The sequence below is a fragment of the Loxodonta africana genome, chromosome 14, assembly GCF_030014295.1.
Source record: "Loxodonta africana isolate mLoxAfr1 chromosome 14, mLoxAfr1.hap2, whole genome shotgun sequence".
In the NCBI taxonomy this organism is placed as follows: Eukaryota; Metazoa; Chordata; class Mammalia; order Proboscidea; family Elephantidae; genus Loxodonta; species Loxodonta africana.
The window spans coordinates 6,396,355-6,414,737 of NC_087355.1; the positions used below are offsets into that span (position 1 = coordinate 6,396,355).

The following is an 18,383-nucleotide window of genomic DNA, read 5'->3' on the forward strand; positions in this document are numbered from 1 at the left end:
ATATCCTAGGTGTTAATGAGCTCAAATGGTCTGATATTGGCCATTTTGAATCAGACAACCACGTAGTCTACCGGGAATCACAACTTGAAGAGGAATGGCGTTGCATTCGCTGTCTTCTAAAAGAACATTTCAAGATCTATCCTGAAGTACAACGCTGTCAGTGATAGGATACTATCCATGTGCCTACAAGGAAGAGCAATTAATATGACTACTATTCAAATTTACACACCACCCATTGAGGCCAAAGATGAAGAAATCGAAGATTTTGTCTGAAAGTGATCAAACATGCAATCAGGATGCATTGATAATTATTGGTGATTGAAATGTGCCAGTTGGAAACAAAGAAGAAGGATTGGTAGTCCGTGATACAAACAATGACGGGAATCACATGACAGAATTTTGCAAGATCAATGACTTCTTCATTGCAAATACCTTTTTTCACCAACATAAACGGCGAATATACACATAGACCTAACCAGATGGAATACACAGAAATCGAATCAGTAACATCTGTGGAAAGAGATGATGGAAAAGCTCAAAATCATCAGTCAGAACAAGGCCAGGAGCCAACTGTGGAACAGACCATCAATTGCTCATATGCGAGTCCAAGTTCAAAATGAAGGAAATCAGAGCAAGTCCACGAGATGCAAAATACGACCTTGAATATATCCCACCTGAATTTAGAGACCGTCTCAAGAACAGATCTGATGTGTTGAACGCTAATGACCAAAGACCAGATGAGTTGTGGAATGCCATCAAGAACATCACACATAAAGAAAGTAAGAGGTCATTGAAGACAGTAAAGAAAGAAAAGACCAGGATGGATGTCAGAGGAGATTATGAAATTTGCTCTTGAATGTCAAGTAGGTCCCAAAAGAAACGATGAAGTAAAAGAACTGAAGATTTCAAAGGGCGGCTCGAGAAGACAAAGTAAAGTATTACAATGACATGTGCAAAGAGCTGGAGATAGAAAACCAAAAGGGAAGAACACGCTCAGCATTTCTCAAGCTGAAAGAACTGAAGAAAAAATTCAAGTCTCAAGTTGCAATAGTGAAGGATTCTATAGAGAAAATATTAAATAACCCAGGAAGCATCAAAAGATGGAAGGAACACACAGAGAAATTATACCAAAAAGAATTAGTCAACGTTCAACCATATTAAGAGGTAGAATATGGGAGGTGGGCAAAGATGGCAGAGTAGTCAGACTTCTGCTGATCCTCCTTACAACAAAGACCTGAAAAAACAAGTGAAATGATTATATATATGGCAAGCTAGGAACCCTGAGCATCAAAGGCAAAGTTAGAAAATGGACTGAGCAGCAGGGGGAGGGAGAGACGGTTCAGAAGTGGAGAGGAGTTGCCGGACCTGAATCACCTGTAGCCCTCAGGCACCATTCCATGGAACGGCCACGGTGGGGCTGGCAGTAGCATTCCAGACACGGTTTCCTCAGGGAAAGAAAATGAGCCGCATGGCCTACTCACACCTCTGGAACCAGAGATGAACGGCACTCTCAGCAAAAGCTAAGCACTTGCATTTATTTTACCACACCCCCAGCCCCCAAGCTGGCCTCAGTGGCTGTCAATTTCCCTGGGCCTGAGATAGGTCCTGCTGCATACTCTAAACTATTCTCCCAGCTTTGGAGAAGGAATAATCTCACTACTGGGGAAGAGATAATCTGCCGGATCCACTAAGCTGGGGAGCTCAGGACAGAAGCGGCTCCTGCCCAGGCATAAACAGTCCAAGGACTTTAATTAACTTTCATCCCTGCATGGACATGTGTGGGCCCATTTTAGGAGAATAGGCCCTTGTTGGTAGACTACAACTGTTTTAGCTGTGTGATGGAGGTGGGTGTTTGATATTTGACACCACTTTGCCTATCAAACAGGATCCTCACCTACCAACATTGGGGTGAAGGGCTGGTGGCTGCACCAATCTCACCTAGCCACCCACGACAGGGGTCCAAGGATAAGTGGTACTTCTCAGTCTTTACAACCAAAAGCATTAGGTGCCCACGGTCCAGCTGCAGAATACACCCACTGGTGTACTCTAGGGAACAGGGACACGCTTTCCTAACAGACAACTCAGGAGACAGTTGTCAGCCCCTGCCTACTTCAGTGTGTGACCTCCTGCTGCAACCAGATACCTATATCTACACCAATCACCCCTGGCCCTCTAAGACTGTAGGACAGAGCCTGTACCACACACTTGATGATTAACTACTTGGACACCTGAGCTGAATCCATACAAGAAAACTGAATAGACTCTTAGGCTTATATACCTGGTAATACCTGTAGCCATCTGGTGACAGGACGTTAGAGCTTCAAAGGCAAAAATAATCAAGCCTGCTCACTCAAGAAGTCTATCTGGGCCTATCAAAACAAAACAAAGCAAGAAGCTAGGATACAGTAAGCAAACATAAAATAAACTAATACAATAACTTATAGATGGCTCGGAGACAACACTCAATATCAAATCACATAAAGAAGCAGGCCAGGATTGCTTCAACAAGCTCCCCCCAAAAAAGAATCAAGGAATCTTCCTGATGAAGGCGTCTGATGTAATCGGCAGATGCAGAATACAAAAGATTAATATACATATCTCTTCAAGGCACCAGGAACCAAATCAGGAAAAACACGGAACAAGCCAAGGAACACACAGAAAAAGCACTTGAAGAAATTAAAAAAGTTATTCAAGAACATAGTGAAAAATTTAGTAAGCTGCAAGAATCCACATAGAGACAGCAATCACAAATCCAGAAGATTACCAATAAAATTTCAGAATTAGACAACTCAATAGAAAGTCAGAGAAGCAGAATTGAAGAAGCAGAAGGCAGAATTAGTGACACTGAAGATAAAACACTTAGCACCAATACATTTGAAGAAAAATAAAAGAATTAAAAAAAAAGAACAAACCCTAAGAATCATGTGGGACTCTATCAAGAGAAATAACCTACGAGTGATTGGAGTACCAGAACACGGAGCGATAACAGAAAATACAGAGAGAGAATTGTTGAAGACTTGTTGGCAGAAAATTCCCTGATATCGTGAAAGATGAGAAGATATCTACCCAAGATGCTCATTGAACTCCACATAAGGTATATCAAAAAAGAAAGTCACCAAGACATATTATAATCAAATTTTCCAAAACCAAAGATGAAGAGAGAATTTTAAGAATGGCTATGATAAACAAAAAGTCACCTACAAAGGAGAGTCTATAAGAATAAGCTCGGACTACTCAGCAGAAGCCAAGAAGGGAATGGGATGACTTACATAAAGCATTGAAAGAAAAAAATTGCCATCCAAGAATCATATATCCAGCAAAATTGTCTGTCAAATATAAAGATGAAATGATGACATTTCCAGATAAACAGAAGTTTAGGGAATTTGTAAAAACCAAATGAAAACTACAAGAAATACTAAAGGAAATTCTCTGGTTAGAAAATCAATACCAGATGTCAACCCAAGACTAGAACACAGGACAGAGCATCCAGATGTCAACCCAGATAGGAAAATCACAAAAATAAATCCAGATTTAAAAAAACACTCCATAGAGGGAAACAGCGATATCATTATGTAAAAGATGACAACATTAAAACAATAAAGAGGGATTAAGAAATGTAACCACAGATCTTTCATATGGAGAGGAAGTCAAGGCAATACAAAGAAATAAAAGTTAGGTTTAAACTTAGAAAAATAGGGGTAAATATTAAGGTAACCATAAAGGAGACTAACAATCAAACTCATCAAAATAAAATACAGGAAAAAAATAAAGACTCAGCAAAAACAAAGTCAACAACAATCAATAAGAGGAAAAGACAATATATAAGGATGAACTACTCAGCACAAACAATTAACTGGGAAAAAGAAACTGTCAACGACACACAAAAAAAAGACATCAAAATGATAGCACGAAACTCATATCTATCCATAATTACACTGAATGTAAGTAGACTAAATGCACCAATACAGAGACAGAGAGTGGCAGAATGGATAAAAAACATGATCCATCTACATGCTGCCTACAAGAGACACGCCTTAGATTTAGAGACACAAACTAAAACTCAAAAGATGGAAAAAATACATATGAAGCAAACAACAATCAAAAGCAGCAGAAGTGGCGATGTTAGTTTCTGACAAAATACACTTTAAAGTTAAATCCACCACAAAGGATAAAGAAGGACACTATATAACTATTAAAGGGACAAGATACAGAAGGATATAACCATATTAAATATTGATGTACCCAATGACAGGACTTCAAGATAAATAAAACAAACTCTAACAGTATTGAAAAGTGAGATAGACAGCTCCACAATAATAGGCGGAGACTTCAACACACCACTTTTGGTGAAGGCCAGAACATCCAGAAAGAAGCTCAATAAAGACAAGTAAGGCTTAAATGAAAAAATCAACCAACTTGACCTCATAGACATATACAGAACACTCCACCCAACAGCAGCCAAGTATAATTTCCTTTCCAGCACACATGGGACATTCTCTAGAATAGACCACATATAAGGTCATAAAGCAAGCCTTAACAGAATGCAAAACATCAAAATATTACAAAGCATCTTCTCTGACAACAAGGCCATAAAAGTAGAAATCACTAAGAGAAGAAGCACAGGAAAGAAATCAAACACTTGGAAACTGAATAATACCATGCTAAAAAATGACTGGGTTATTGAAAACATTAAGGGTGGAATAAAGAAATTCATAGAATCCAATGAGAATGAAAACACATCCTATCAGAACTTTCAGGACACAGCTAAAGCCATGCTCAGAGGTCAATTTATAGCAATAAATACAAACATCCAAAAAGAAGAAAGACCAAAATCAAAGAATTATCCCTACAACTCAAACAGAGAGCAACAAAAGAAACCCTCAGGCATCAGAAGAAAGCAAATAGTAAAAATTAGAGCAGAATTAACTGAAATAGAGAACAGAAAAACAATCGAAAGACTTAAGCCCAAAATCTGGGTCTTTGAAAAAATTAACAAAATTGATAAACCACTGGCCAAACTGACAAAAGAAAAACAGGAAAGGAAGCAAATAACATGAATAAGAAACGAGATGGGTGATACCACAACAGATACAACTGAAACTGAAAGAATCACATCACATTACCATGAAAAACTGTGCTGTAATAAACTTGAAAACCTAGAAGAAATGGATTAATATCTAGAAACACACTACCTATCTAAGCTAACACAAACAGAGGTAGAACAACTAACTAAACCCATAATAAAGTAGATTGAAAAGATAATTTAAAAGCTCCCAACAAAAAAAAAGCCGTGGCCTGGACACCTTCACTGCAGAGTTCTACCAAACTTTCAGAGAAGAGTTAATACCACTACTACTAAAAGCATTTCAGAGCATAGAAAAAGATTGAATACTCCCAAACTCATTCTACGAGGCCAGCATATCCCTGATACCAAAACCAGGTAAAAACACCACACACACACAAAAAGAAAATTATAGACCCATATCCCTCACGAACTTAGATTCAAAAATCCTCAACAAAATTCTAGCCAATAGAATTCAACAACATATCAAAAAAATAATTCACCATGACCAAGTGGGATTCATACCAGGTATGCAGGGATTGTTCAATATTAGAAACACAATGAATTTAATCCATCATATAAATAAAACAAAAGACAAAAACCACATGATCTTATCAATTGTTGCAGAAAGTATATTTGACAAAGTTCAACACCCATTCATGATAAAAACTCTCAGCAAAATAGGAATAGAAGCAAAATTTCTCAACGTAATAAAGGGCATTTTTTTATACAAAGTCAACAGCCAACATCATCCTAAATGGAGAGAGTCTAAAAGCATTCCCCTTGAGATCGGGAACCAGACAAGGATGCCCTTTATCACCACTCTCATTCAACACTGTGCTGCAGGTCCTAGCCAGAGAACTGGGCTAGATAAAGAAATAAAGGGTATCGAGATTGGTAAGGCAAAAGTAAAATTGTCTCTACTTGCACATGACATGATCTTATACACAGAAAACCGTAACGAATCCTCAAGAAAACTACTGAAACTAACAGAAGAGCTCAGCAGAATATCAGGATACAAGATAAACACAAAAATCAGTTGGATTCCTCTACACCAAAAAAAAAAAAAAAAGAACATTGGAGAGGAAATCACCAAATCAATACCATTTACAGTAGCACCCAAGAGATAAGATACTGAGGAATAAATCTTACCAGAGACATAAAAGACCTATACAAAGGAAATTACAAGACACTTACTGCAAGAAACCAAGAGATCTACATAAGTGGAAAAACATACCTTGCTCAAGGGTAGGAATACTCAACGTTGTAAAAATGTCTATTCTACCAAAAGCGATCTATAGATACAATGCAATTCTGATCCAAATTGCAATAACATTTTTTAATGAGATGGAGAAACAAATCGCCAACTTCATATGGAAGAGAAAGAGGCCCCAGATAAATTAGGTATTACTGAAAAAGAATAAGAAATTGGGAGGTCTTACTTTACCTGATTTTAGAACCTATTATACCACCACAGTAATCAAAACAGCCTGGTACTGGGACAACATATACATAGACAAATGGAACAGAATTGAGAATCCAGACATAAACCCATCCACATATGAGCAGCTGATACTTGACAAAGCCCCAAAATCAGTTAATTGGGGAAAAGACAGTCTCTTTAACAAATGGTGATGGCATAACTGGATATCCATCCACAAAAAAATGAAATAAGACCCATACATCACACCATGAACAAAAACTAAAATGAGTCAAAGACCTAAATATAAAATCTAAAACAATAAAGATCACGGAAGAAAAAATATAGACAATGCTAGGAGGCCTAACACATGGCATAAACAGTATGCAAAACATTACTAACAGTGCACAAACATCAAAAGAGAAACTAGATAACTGGGAGCTCCTGAGAATCAAACACCTATGTTCACCCCAAGACTTTTCCAAAAGAGTAAAAAGATTACCTACGGACTGGGAGAAAGTTTTTAGCAATGACATTTCTGATCAGTGTCTGATCTCTAAAATCTACATGATACTGCAAAAACTCAACAAAAAGACAAATAACCCAATTAAAAAATGGGCAAAGGATATGAACAGGCACTTCACAAAAGAAGATATTCAGGTAGCTAACAGATACATGAGGAAATGCTCACCATCATTAGCCATTAGAGAAATGCAAATCGAAACTGCAATGAGATACCATCATCTGGCTGGCATTAATCCAAAAAATACAAAATAATAAATGTTGGAGAGGTTGTGGAGAGACTGGAACACTCACACACTGCTGGTGGGAATGTAAAATGGTACAACCACTTTGGAAATCAATTTGGTGCTTCCTTAAAAAGCTAGAAATAGAGCTACCATACAATCCAGCAATCCCACTCCTTGGAACATATCCTAGTGAAATAAGAGCCTTTACATGAACAGATATATGCATACCCACGTTCATTGCGTCCTTTGCACCAGATTTGCCCAATTTCCTGCAATGGACCTCTTTAAAAGTGTTGAAAAACAAAGATGTTACCTTGAAGTCTAAGGTGAGCCTGACCCAAGCCATGGTATTTTCAATTGCATCATATGCATGTGAAAGCTGGACAATGAATAAGGAAGACCAGAGAAGAATTGACACCTTTGAATTGTGGTGTTGGTACCGCCAAAAGAACAAACAAATCTGTCTCGAAGAAGTACAATCAGAATGCTCCTTAGAAGCAAGGATGGTGAGACTGCATCTTACATACTTTGGATATGTTGTCAGGAGGGATCAGTCTCTGGAGAAGGATGCCATGCTTGGCAAAGTGCAGGCACAGTGGAAAAGAGGAAGACCCTCAACAAGGTGGATTGACACAGTGGCTGCAACAATGAGCTCAAGCACAACAATTGTAAGGATGGGGGAGGACTGGGCAGTGTTTCATTCTGTTGTGCATAGTATCTCTATGAGCCGGAACCGACTCAACGGCACCTAACAACAACAACAATGTTCATTGCAGCACTATTTACAATAGCAAAAAGATGGAAGCAACCACGGTGCCCATTAACGGATGAATGGATAAATAAAGTATGGTCTATTCACACAATGGAATATTATGCATCGATAAAGAACAATGATGAATCCATGAAACATTTCATAACATGGAGGAATCTGGAAGGCATTATGCTGAGTGAAATTAGTCAATTGCAAAAGGACAAATATCGTGTGAGACCACTATTATAAGAACTTAAAAAATAGTTTAAACAGAGAAGAAAATATTCTTCAACGGTTACAAGCATGGGGAGGGAGAAAGGGAAGAAGAGGGGTACTCACTAGTTAGATTGTAGACAAGAACTATTTTAGGTGAAGGGAAAGACAACACACAATACAGGAGAGGTCACAATTGGACTAAACCAAAAGCAAAGAAATTTCCTGAATAAACCAAACGCTTTGATGACAAGAGTAGCAGAGGCTGGGGTCTGGGGACCATGGTTTCAGGGGACATCTAGGTCAACTGGCATAATACAATCTACTAAGAAAACATTCTGCATCCCACTTTGAAGAGTGGCGTCTGGGGTCTTAAACGCTAGCAAGCGGCCATCTAAGACGCATCAATTGGTCTCAACCCACCTGGACCAAAGGAGAATGAGGAACACCAAAGACACAAGGTAACTATGAGCCCAGGAGACAGAAAGGGCCATATAAATCAGAGACTCCATCAGCCTGAGACCAGAAGAACTAGATGGTGCTCGGCTACAATCGATGAGTGCCCTGACAGGGAACACAACTGAGAATCCCTGAGGGAGCAGGAGAGTGGTGGGATGCAGACCTCAAATGCTTGTAAAAAGACCAGACTTAATGGTCTGACTGAGACTGAAAGGACCCTGGGGGTCATGGTCCCCAAACCTTCCGTTAGCTAAAGACAGGAACAATTCCCAAAGCCAACTTATCAGACAGGGATTGGACTGGGCTGTAAGATAGAAAATGATACTGGTGAGGAGTGAGCTTCTTGGCTCAAGCAGACACATGAAACTATGTGGGCACCTTCTGTCTAGAGGGGAGATGAGAAGGCGGAGGGTGACAGAAGCTGGCTGAGTGGACACAGAAATACAGAGTGGAGAGAAGGAGTGTGCTGTCTCATTAGGGGGGATAGCATCTAGGAGTATACAGCAAAATGTATATAAATTTTTATACGAGAGACTGACTTGATTTGTAAACTTTCACTTAAAGCAGAATAAAAATTAAAAAAAAAAAGAGGTAGCATATGATCAGGAACCAATGGTCCTGAAGGCAGAAGTTCAAGCTGCACCGAAGGCATTGGCAAAAAAACAAGGCTCCAGGAATTGACGGAACATCAACTGATAATGTTTCAACAAATAGATGTAGCACTGGAAGTGCTCACTTGTCTACGCCAAGAAATCTGGAAGACAGCTACCTGGCCAACCTACTGGACGAGATTTATATTTATGCCTATTCCCAATTAAGGTGATTCAAATGAATGTGGAAATTATCAAACAATATCATTAATATCACACACAAGCAAAATTTTGCTGAAGATCATTCCAAAGTGGCTGCAGCAGTATATCGATAGGGAACTGCCCGAAATTTAGGCCAAATTCACAAGAGGACGTAGAACCAGGGATGTCATTGCTGATGTCAGATGGATCCTGGCTGAAGGCAGAGAATACCAGAAAGATGTTTTCCCGTGTTTTATTGACTATGCAAAGGCATTCAACTGTGTGGATCATAACAAATTATGGATAACATTGTGAAGAATGGGAATTCCGGAACACTTAATTGTGCTCATGAGGAACGTGTACATAGATCAAGAGGCAATTGTTCAGACAGAACAAGGGGATACTGAGTGGTTTAAGGTCAGGAAAGGTGTGTGTCAGGGTTGTATCCTTTCTCCATACCTATTCAATCTGTATGCTAAGCAAATAACCTGAGAAGCTGCATTATATAAAGAACGGGGCATCAGGATTGGAGGAAGACTCATTAACAACCTGCATTATGTAGATAACACAAACTTGCTTGCTGAAAGTGAAGAGAACTGGAAGCTGTTACTGATGAAGGTCAAAGTCCACAGCCTTCAGTATGGATTACACCTCAACATAAAGAAAACAAAAATCCTCACAACTGGACCAATAAGCCTTACCACGATAAGCAGAGAAAAGATTGAAGTTGTCAAAGATTTCATTTTACTTGGATCCACAATCAACAGCCATGGAAGCAGCAGTCAAGAAATCAAAAGACGCATTGCATTGGGCAAATCTGCTACAAAGGACCTCTTTAAAGGGTGGAAAAGCAAAGTTATCACGTTGAAGACCAAAGTGCGCCTAACCCAAGCCATGGTATTTTCAACCACAACATATGCATGTGGAAGCTGGACAATGAATAAGACCGAAGAATTGATGCCTTTGAATTGTGGTGTTGAAGAATATTGAATGTACCACGGACTTCCAAAAGAATGAAAAAACCTGTCTTAGAAGAAGTACAATAGAATGCTCCTTAGAAGCAAGGATGTCGAGACTGTGTCTTTCATACTTTGGACATTTTTCAGGAGGGATCATTCCCTGGAGAAGGACATCACGGTTGGTAAAGAAGAGTCAGCAGAAAAAGAGGAAGACCCTCAATGAGATGGACTGACACAGTGGCTGCAACAATGGGCTGAAGCATAACAATGATTCTACGGATGTTGCCAGATGAAAACCCTAAGTTTTGCTAGGCATGACTTCTTACAACCAATAAACAAGAGGCTGAGGTGGGAGATCAGAAAGGTGCCTTTATTTCCTCATACAAGGAAAGGAGCAATCAGGGCCGCTGCCTTCAAGGCTGCTCGCAGGCAGCTTGGGGAGGTGGGCTTTTACAGAGAACAGACAAGGAAATGCAAATTCATCATGAATATTCAGGGTTGACCTTCACACAGGCACTCAGAGCTTGGGGATGTCTGTATTTTCTTTAGACAAGGGTTTGATCCCCGAAGATGGAGGAAGAGATGAATTTTTCTTCATTAGGATGTTAAGTCTCCACCCAGAGGCAGGTTGAAGCCATCTATGGCCCTTTTTGTGGTTATCTCATCAAGGACGATTTCAGAAGAAACCAAAAAAGAAAAACAAACAAACAAACCCAGCGCCGTGAGTTGGTTCCAACTCATAGCAACCCTATAGGACAGAGTAGAACTGCCCCATGGAGTTTCCAAGGAGCACCTGGCTGATTTGAACTGCCGACCCTTTGGTTAGCAGCTGTAGCACTTAACCACTACACCACCAGGGTTTCCTTCAGAAGAAAGGGCAGCTTATTTTGTTTGGTGTAGGAGGATAAGTCAGAGCAGGTGTCTCTTAGAAGGGTTGGGCTCTAAGGCTGCCTGCCTCAAAGATGGCACAGGACTGGGCAGTGTTTTGTTCTGTGGTACATAGGGTCACCACGAGTCAGAACCAACACAGCAGCACCTAACAACAACGCATGCCAGAAATAATGGTTAGCAAACATAATGAGAGGAAATTCTTTTCACAACAAAAATTCTGAAAGGCAGAATTAGCCTTAAAAAATTGTGGGATCTATATGTTGAAAACTACAACTTTCATACTTTGCTGAGTGACTGAACAGAGACATTCCATATTTTTTGTATGGAAATACTGTAATTTTTCCAAATTAATACATAGATCAAAATAAATTACACAAAAGTCCCAGTGGAATCTTTTGGGACATGTAAAGATGATTCAAATCTCATCTAGAAAATAAACAGGCAAGAAAACTAAAAAATGCTTGGGAAAAGAAGTCATCAGAGACTGGCCTACCAGGCTTTACAACGTATAATAAAATGTTAATAATTAAGTCAGCATGAATTCCAGTAAAGGGCGTGTGGGAGCTCTTTATACTACTCTTGCTACTATTCTATATGTGTGAAATTACGTTAAAATAAGGAATAAAACTTCACCAAAATAAATATGGCTGCCATCGCACCTGCATCTACTTGTGCTGCAGAGACTAAGGAAATCTGTGGAGGATCTCAATTGGAAAAATAAGGAATTATTGTTACTGAATTACCCAATTCAATAACATTACATGTAACATATAAAATACATCAGAATGACATTATTCTAATGCTATTATTGGATTATCATAAAAACTAACCTTTCACAAGAAAGACTTGTTCAGTGTTATTCCAAAGGCAGAATTTGGCTCAAATATTGAAATTTGCAAGAAACTGAGTCTAGCTTACAGCAAGAAAGTAATCTGATTAGAGCTGTTAACAATAAATAAGTTGCCTGTCCCTGGTACAAATCAAGTAGAGGCAGAATAAGATACCCACCTCTCCGTCCTGCTACATAATCATAGTAATAACTACTTTTAATAATTACTATTCATTTTCAACCTTTTATGGACATTAATTTTATTTCTCACAACTCAGACGTTAAGCATGGTTAGGATAGATTCTCTGAGTCCATACACGTGGGCAGACCTCTCCCCACTAATTCTCAGTTTTATTGTAGGCTGACCTTATATGCCAACAGTGATTTAAAATATCACCTTCAAGATCCTGGTTAAACCAGGTGGCGTGAGCACAGCATTTATGTTTGCTTCTTCCCAACCCCACGCAAAAGGCTGGAAGGATAAAAAAGGAATAAACCCACAAGGACAAAAAGCAAAAGAGAAGACGACAGCACGTGAGTGCTATGAATAACGTTTTGGAGACTGGAGCTAACAAACGGTAATGACTTATGTTTGTCTTTTCCACTCTATCAACAGCCTGCAAAGGAGGAAAAGACAATAAAAATAAACCAGTTAGCACTTCTAACCTTGGGAATTAGAACTGAATGGTTTCCTTGAAGATGGTGGCACTGACAGCAGTTCAAATCCTATATATGGTAACGGTGGGAGTCCCAGTTCCCCTTCCCATTAATGTCATTATTGTTACTGTTGGGTTTTGGTTTACTTTCTTGCTATTAATTTTCTGCTTCTCCCCTCTCTCGTTCTTCCTCTCCTGCCCTCTTTTGGGTTGAGTATTTTTGGTTTTCCACTCTATTTGCACTGATAGTTTTTGATGCCTCCCTCTTAGTTTCAGCGTATTTCTCTAGTGATCACTCTAGAATTTAATATGCACCGCTAACCTGTCAGTCTACCTTGCACGATTACACCACTTCATACTGTGAGAATCTTACATGAGCAGAATACTATTTTCTCCCTCCTGTTACCTTTGTGCTATTGTTCCAGTTTTTTATTTCTACATATTTAAGAAACACTGTTTCTTTTGTGCCTTTGTTCTTTCAATCAACTTTGCTAATATTGTCTGTCTTCTTTGAGAAGAGGAAAAAGACAATGGCATAGACAGTTACTGGAAGGCAAAAGTTCTGGGGCCAATGTCCCTTCCATCATGGCAGTTTTTCTTCCACTTTTACTCTGTTTTTGGAAAAGGAGTCAACACTCTCTTAGGAACTGAAATAGATGGTGAACTAGGTGTCAGATTTGCATATAATGTTGATGAAGTATCTTGAAATTATTCACAGCTCATTCTTCTTTCCAGCTGACTTTTCCATTGGAAACACGTTCAGAAATTGAAGGAGCTGCATCTCTCAGAGAACATTTTGTACAAGAAAAAAAAATTTCAGACTAAAAACTGATGTCATCATAAGGTTCAGACCTGGAAAGTAACATTGCCACCTACTGAGTGGTTCCAAAATTTACTCTAAAATATTCTGTATTTTCAAAGACAAAAGAATAAGAACAGAGAAACTTTTAAGCAACTTTCAAATTAAAGCCATCACAACTTGGCTCTGTGCTTTCCAAGACTTGACATGTTATCTACAGCTAGAGGTTACAAAATTATTTTAATTGTGTGAAAATTTCGCTCAATTATCCCGATGTGGCTTAACAGAAAGAAAAGATTTTAATTGGAATATTCTGTAGCTCTGGTTTGGGGCTGGCCAGGTGCAACCACTGGAATGCAATGTAGAGTCGAGCTTCACCTGCCAAAGGGAGTCTACTTGCAGGCATCTCTTAAAATACTAGGGTCAACAAGACCAAAAAAGTTTTCAAAGAAAACCAGGTATGACTTCATTCACCTTTTAATAAAAATAAGGAACCCTGGTGGCACAGTGGTTAAGAGCTCAGCTGCTAACCCAAAGGTCAGCAATTTGAACCCACCAGCAGCTCCACAGGAGAAAGATATGGCAGTCTACTTCAGTAAATATTACAGTCTTGGAAACCCTATGGACAGTTTTACTCTACCCTATACAGTCACCATGGGTCCGACTCGACAAGCTATGGGGGTTTTGGGTTGGTGTGATGCAAATACCTGTGTGCCTCTCAAGATCTGAAAATTCTAAGTTTTCTTCTTGTAAAATTACTGAACACACCTGCACCAGCTAATTTTATTAGAAATAATTAATGGGTATTTTAGAAATTGGTTTAATTTAGTTGGGTTTCCTGTCAAACTTGGAAGTCTATGTGATAAAAAGTAAAAAATAAAAAAATTCAATAAAGCAATACCTTTATTCTATACCAATTTTTTCCCAATATATTTCAACTTACAGCAAAATTATTTCTGACAAATTGAGACTTACGGTCAATGAGATACAAAGGATTTTAAAACAGAAAGGGAGAAAAAAACTGCAGCTAAAGGAGGAGGCATACCACATTCTAAGCAGGCTATCTCAGGGTGATAATGGGACACCCCCTTGTCCACTAGGTGCAAAGCAACACAAATTTAATTGATTAGAACTCGTTGAAGGGCATGGATTTTAAAGTCAATTGACATAAAAAAAAAAACTGACCCTAAAAAGAAATGCACCCCATCAGCTGCGGATTCCCTCCGAGACTTCCAGTTCTAGGTGTTTTTGTTGCCATTTAGCAGCTTCATGAATTCAACCAAAAGATGTTACCCACAGAGATGTGATACCTGGAGTTTTCATCTATTAACCTCAGCTGGGCTGAAATGGCAGGTCCTGGCCCTCTTGGTTGGGAGTGTTTATGAAACCAGAGAAGACAGAAAAACAAGTACAGAGAAAATGAAGAAATTACTCATCCTGTAAAACTGATGATTTTGTGTCCATTGTTTATACAAGCGTAATAACAGACTGTGTAGTACTGTGCTGTTTGCTATCCTGTTTAAGATCCTTCAAAATGCTCACCAGAATTTTTCCTACTGAATGTATGCCTGGTAAGATCTATATGAGAGTTAAGTCCTTGGATTTAGTTTGTCAGATTACAAATCCACTCTGGGGTGTGTCTGAAGTTTAATTGATCATGTAAGGGATAGTAAATATTAAAGAAGATTTAATCATTGGATATTAATCAAACACATTAAGCAAAGAAAAAAAAAGTTTTGTTATAAATAATAAGTCTTAAGAAAAGAAAGATGTCCAGAGATAGGTGAACACATGGGATGATGAGGGAAGCACCAGGACAGGGGAACACTGCTGTCAGTGTACAAGAGCACTTCTTGGGCATGAAAGCACTGGCAGTTCCCAGCAGAATGACTGTCACTGCCTTCTACCTGAGAACAGCAGGGTGTGCTAAATGAGACAATTAGGAGGGAGGACATCAAAGAGGTCACGTGTTCCTACCAAATTCAGCAGACTGCAGTCTTCTAGTTATCGGAACTTCTAGAAATCTGAGTGCCTTAAAAACCTGGTAACTTCACAGCCCCACAATATATCAACACAAAAAACTTCTCTTGCTAATGCAAGATCCGTAATTACCACTGAGAAAAATTCTGTCTAGTATTTTTCCCATGTTTTAGAAAGTGAAATTACCTAGGTTTAAGCAACTTTAAAAATGTAAAACGTTCCATCAAAAAAATACTGGTTTGATCAGACTACCTATTTTTCTGGCAAACATGAAGTCACATGAACCCACTGACCAAGAAAAGCACCCCCCATTTCTACAAACTTTCCCCACAGTATCTCTATCTTGAAACTGAAACAATCTTTTTGATCCTTATACAGGAGATGGAGCCTATGAGTGTCTTTTTATGGGAGAAAAAGAACTTACCAAAACAAATTGTTTATTTGCCATGGGACATTTACTCAAATATCAGAGAGCTGCCAGGAATGAAAAATGAAAAGAAAAGGAGAATGAATGAAAAACAAGACTCAGAGATCAGTTGATGAAGTTAAAAAACGAAGGGCTCAGATGGCGGGTGCACACACCATGGCTGCGCTGCTGAACCGCTGAGATGTTAGCAAGCTATAAAGGGCTGCCATTCCAGAAGGGGCTGGAATAAAATCTCTATTTGGCACTATTTAAGCCAAAAAGTAGTAAAACAAACAAATAAGGTACTAAAAACCAAGAACCAAAATATAAGAAATCAATTAAATTAACCTAAAGGTAAAACTCTTCACTAGCACCATCAGCAAATCTTTTGGACCACTGTATCATATTAAAAATTAACTTAAAATTTTAAAATTCTCTAAATATTAGCTCTAATAAAGCAGAAGATTGCTGGAATGTGTGTTTATGCACAGACAGATGACCGTCAGACGGACAGATGACAGACATTCAGACAGGCGGCTGATTTCCCAAAGTTCTGTGGCCACTCACTGCTTGATGACAACTCTTTCCAGTCTGGGAACGGGGACAACCAGCGACTTTTGTTCACAGTTGCTAAGGAAGAAGTCAAGAGAAATGACGTATTTGGAGTGAGAATCCTTTAATAATTATAATCATTTCCAGAGAACAATAAATACAGAAATTGCAAGCAGTATAACAGTAGTATTTTCCATGGACCCAGAAAGCACCTACTTTTATACAATTTAATGGGCAAACACTTTTATTGAAATTGGCACTGGAAAAAGCTATACAACAGAAGAAAACTACAAGTAAAATTTAAAATTATTTATTCTTGACCCTAAATACTGAGATTTCCACTCCAGGTACGCGGTCACAGGTAAAATGGGAAAGCTGGAAATTTAAAGACAGGAGCAGAGTTCAGCTTCGGGCAGCAGCTGTCTGAGGCTGCTCAGATTGTAGCTGTTTGCCAAGATATTCCCTGAAACACAGAAGTAAAATAATGAGATAAATTAGAATTTAAATAAGAATCTCTTTCAAAACTGCATAGTATATACTGTCATATACACTTAAATATCTAAAAAATATATTTCAGTAGACATAATAAAACCAACAGCCCTAGAAAATCAAACCCTTCCACATTTCAAAAGCACCTATGTTTTATGAATGCTAAGTGGAGTCCTCCTATGTACGGCCTATCCTGCACGCATACATGGTTAACCACAGACGGACCATTTCTCCAGTAAGGTCTACCTTCCTGTTCAGGTAAAAGGTCTTGGGTACTGCTGCTGCCTCATTTGCAATCCAAGAAGTTAAAAAATGAATGTATTATTCCAAGTAAGTGGACTGACACATGACAAACAAATCTGACGTGGTGAATATAAGCATCTTCACCCTGGGGTAAATTACAAAAGCACACGAACCTAGTCACTGAGATGACACCAAGAATGACAACACTCAGAGGGGCTCTCTGTATCTTCCATAGGCGTTCCTGAAAGTCGTCATGAAGAGTCGTATTTAACCCACAGAACAGTCACAGAACCAAGTGGCGCTGCCCTCACTTCACAGATGCGACAACTGGGGCTGAGGGCCCACTTTTTAGACACATTCTCCTTCCGTAAAAAAAGAAACTGAGCATGTGCCCACAATATGTGTATGTTTAGCTCCGCATTAACCACAGGGACGCCTGTTAATCCCAGGACAAAACAATCATTTCCCCACTTTTCTGTGAAGGAGTTGCCCAAACCTTTGTTTTGGAACCAACTAATAATGGCAATAAAAGTCCTTCCTATAAAAACAACAAAGAAAAACCACGTGAGTTTTTGAACAGAGACTTGGGTTCCCACCCCAGCTCCACCACTTCTTAGATGTGTGGGCTCAAGAGGTCACCTGACATCTCTGGGGTCAGGTGCCTGGTCAAAAACACCTTCACAAGGTCATTGCCAGGCTGAGGAAGCTGATGCAGGGAGGCACCTGGGTGCAGCCTGATGGGCGGTGGGCAGACTCTGTCAGTGTCGCCCCCCCCATCAAGAGGTCATCCAACAGCTCCTGTCTGTGCATTCCCTGGAAACAGTCCTTGGGTGCCACCAGACCCAACTGATGGGTTTGACTCATTTGCCCTGCTGTGTCCTCTGCATATCACAGCCTTAGTCCAATCAAGAACCAGAGAGGAAAGCGGCATTCTGAATTGGAAAGCAGTGGCAGAGGGCCCAGGGGCTGAGGTGTCCATCTAACCCGGGACCTCCTGGGAGCTTAAGAAGCTGGACCAGGACTGAAATACTGGGGGACCGACCAAAACCCCCTATTGGTATGAAGACAGTCTTTTTATCCTTAGGAGAAAATTCTCATTAATTCTGGAAGTCACATTAAAGAGATGCTTGTTTT

General features: G+C 39.3%; 1 protein-coding gene across 6 annotated transcripts in view; it reads right to left on the bottom strand.

Moving 5' to 3' along the window:
- Positions 1 to 16,624: 16,624 nt before the first annotated feature.
- ATP6V1H (ATPase H+ transporting V1 subunit H) overlaps positions 16,625 to 18,383 on the bottom strand; it is a 132,024-nt gene continuing 130,265 nt past the window's right edge. For all 6 annotated transcript variants that reach the window (XR_010317760.1, XM_023545691.2, XM_010588309.3 and 3 more), the window contains one exon: positions 16,625 to 16,980. Coding sequence is in view for 5 of the 6 variants with exons in the window: in XM_023545691.2 (XP_023401459.1) it covers positions 16,920 to 16,980 (61 nt within the window). In the remaining variant the exon portion in view is untranslated. The remainder of the gene's footprint in view (positions 16,981 to 18,383) is intronic.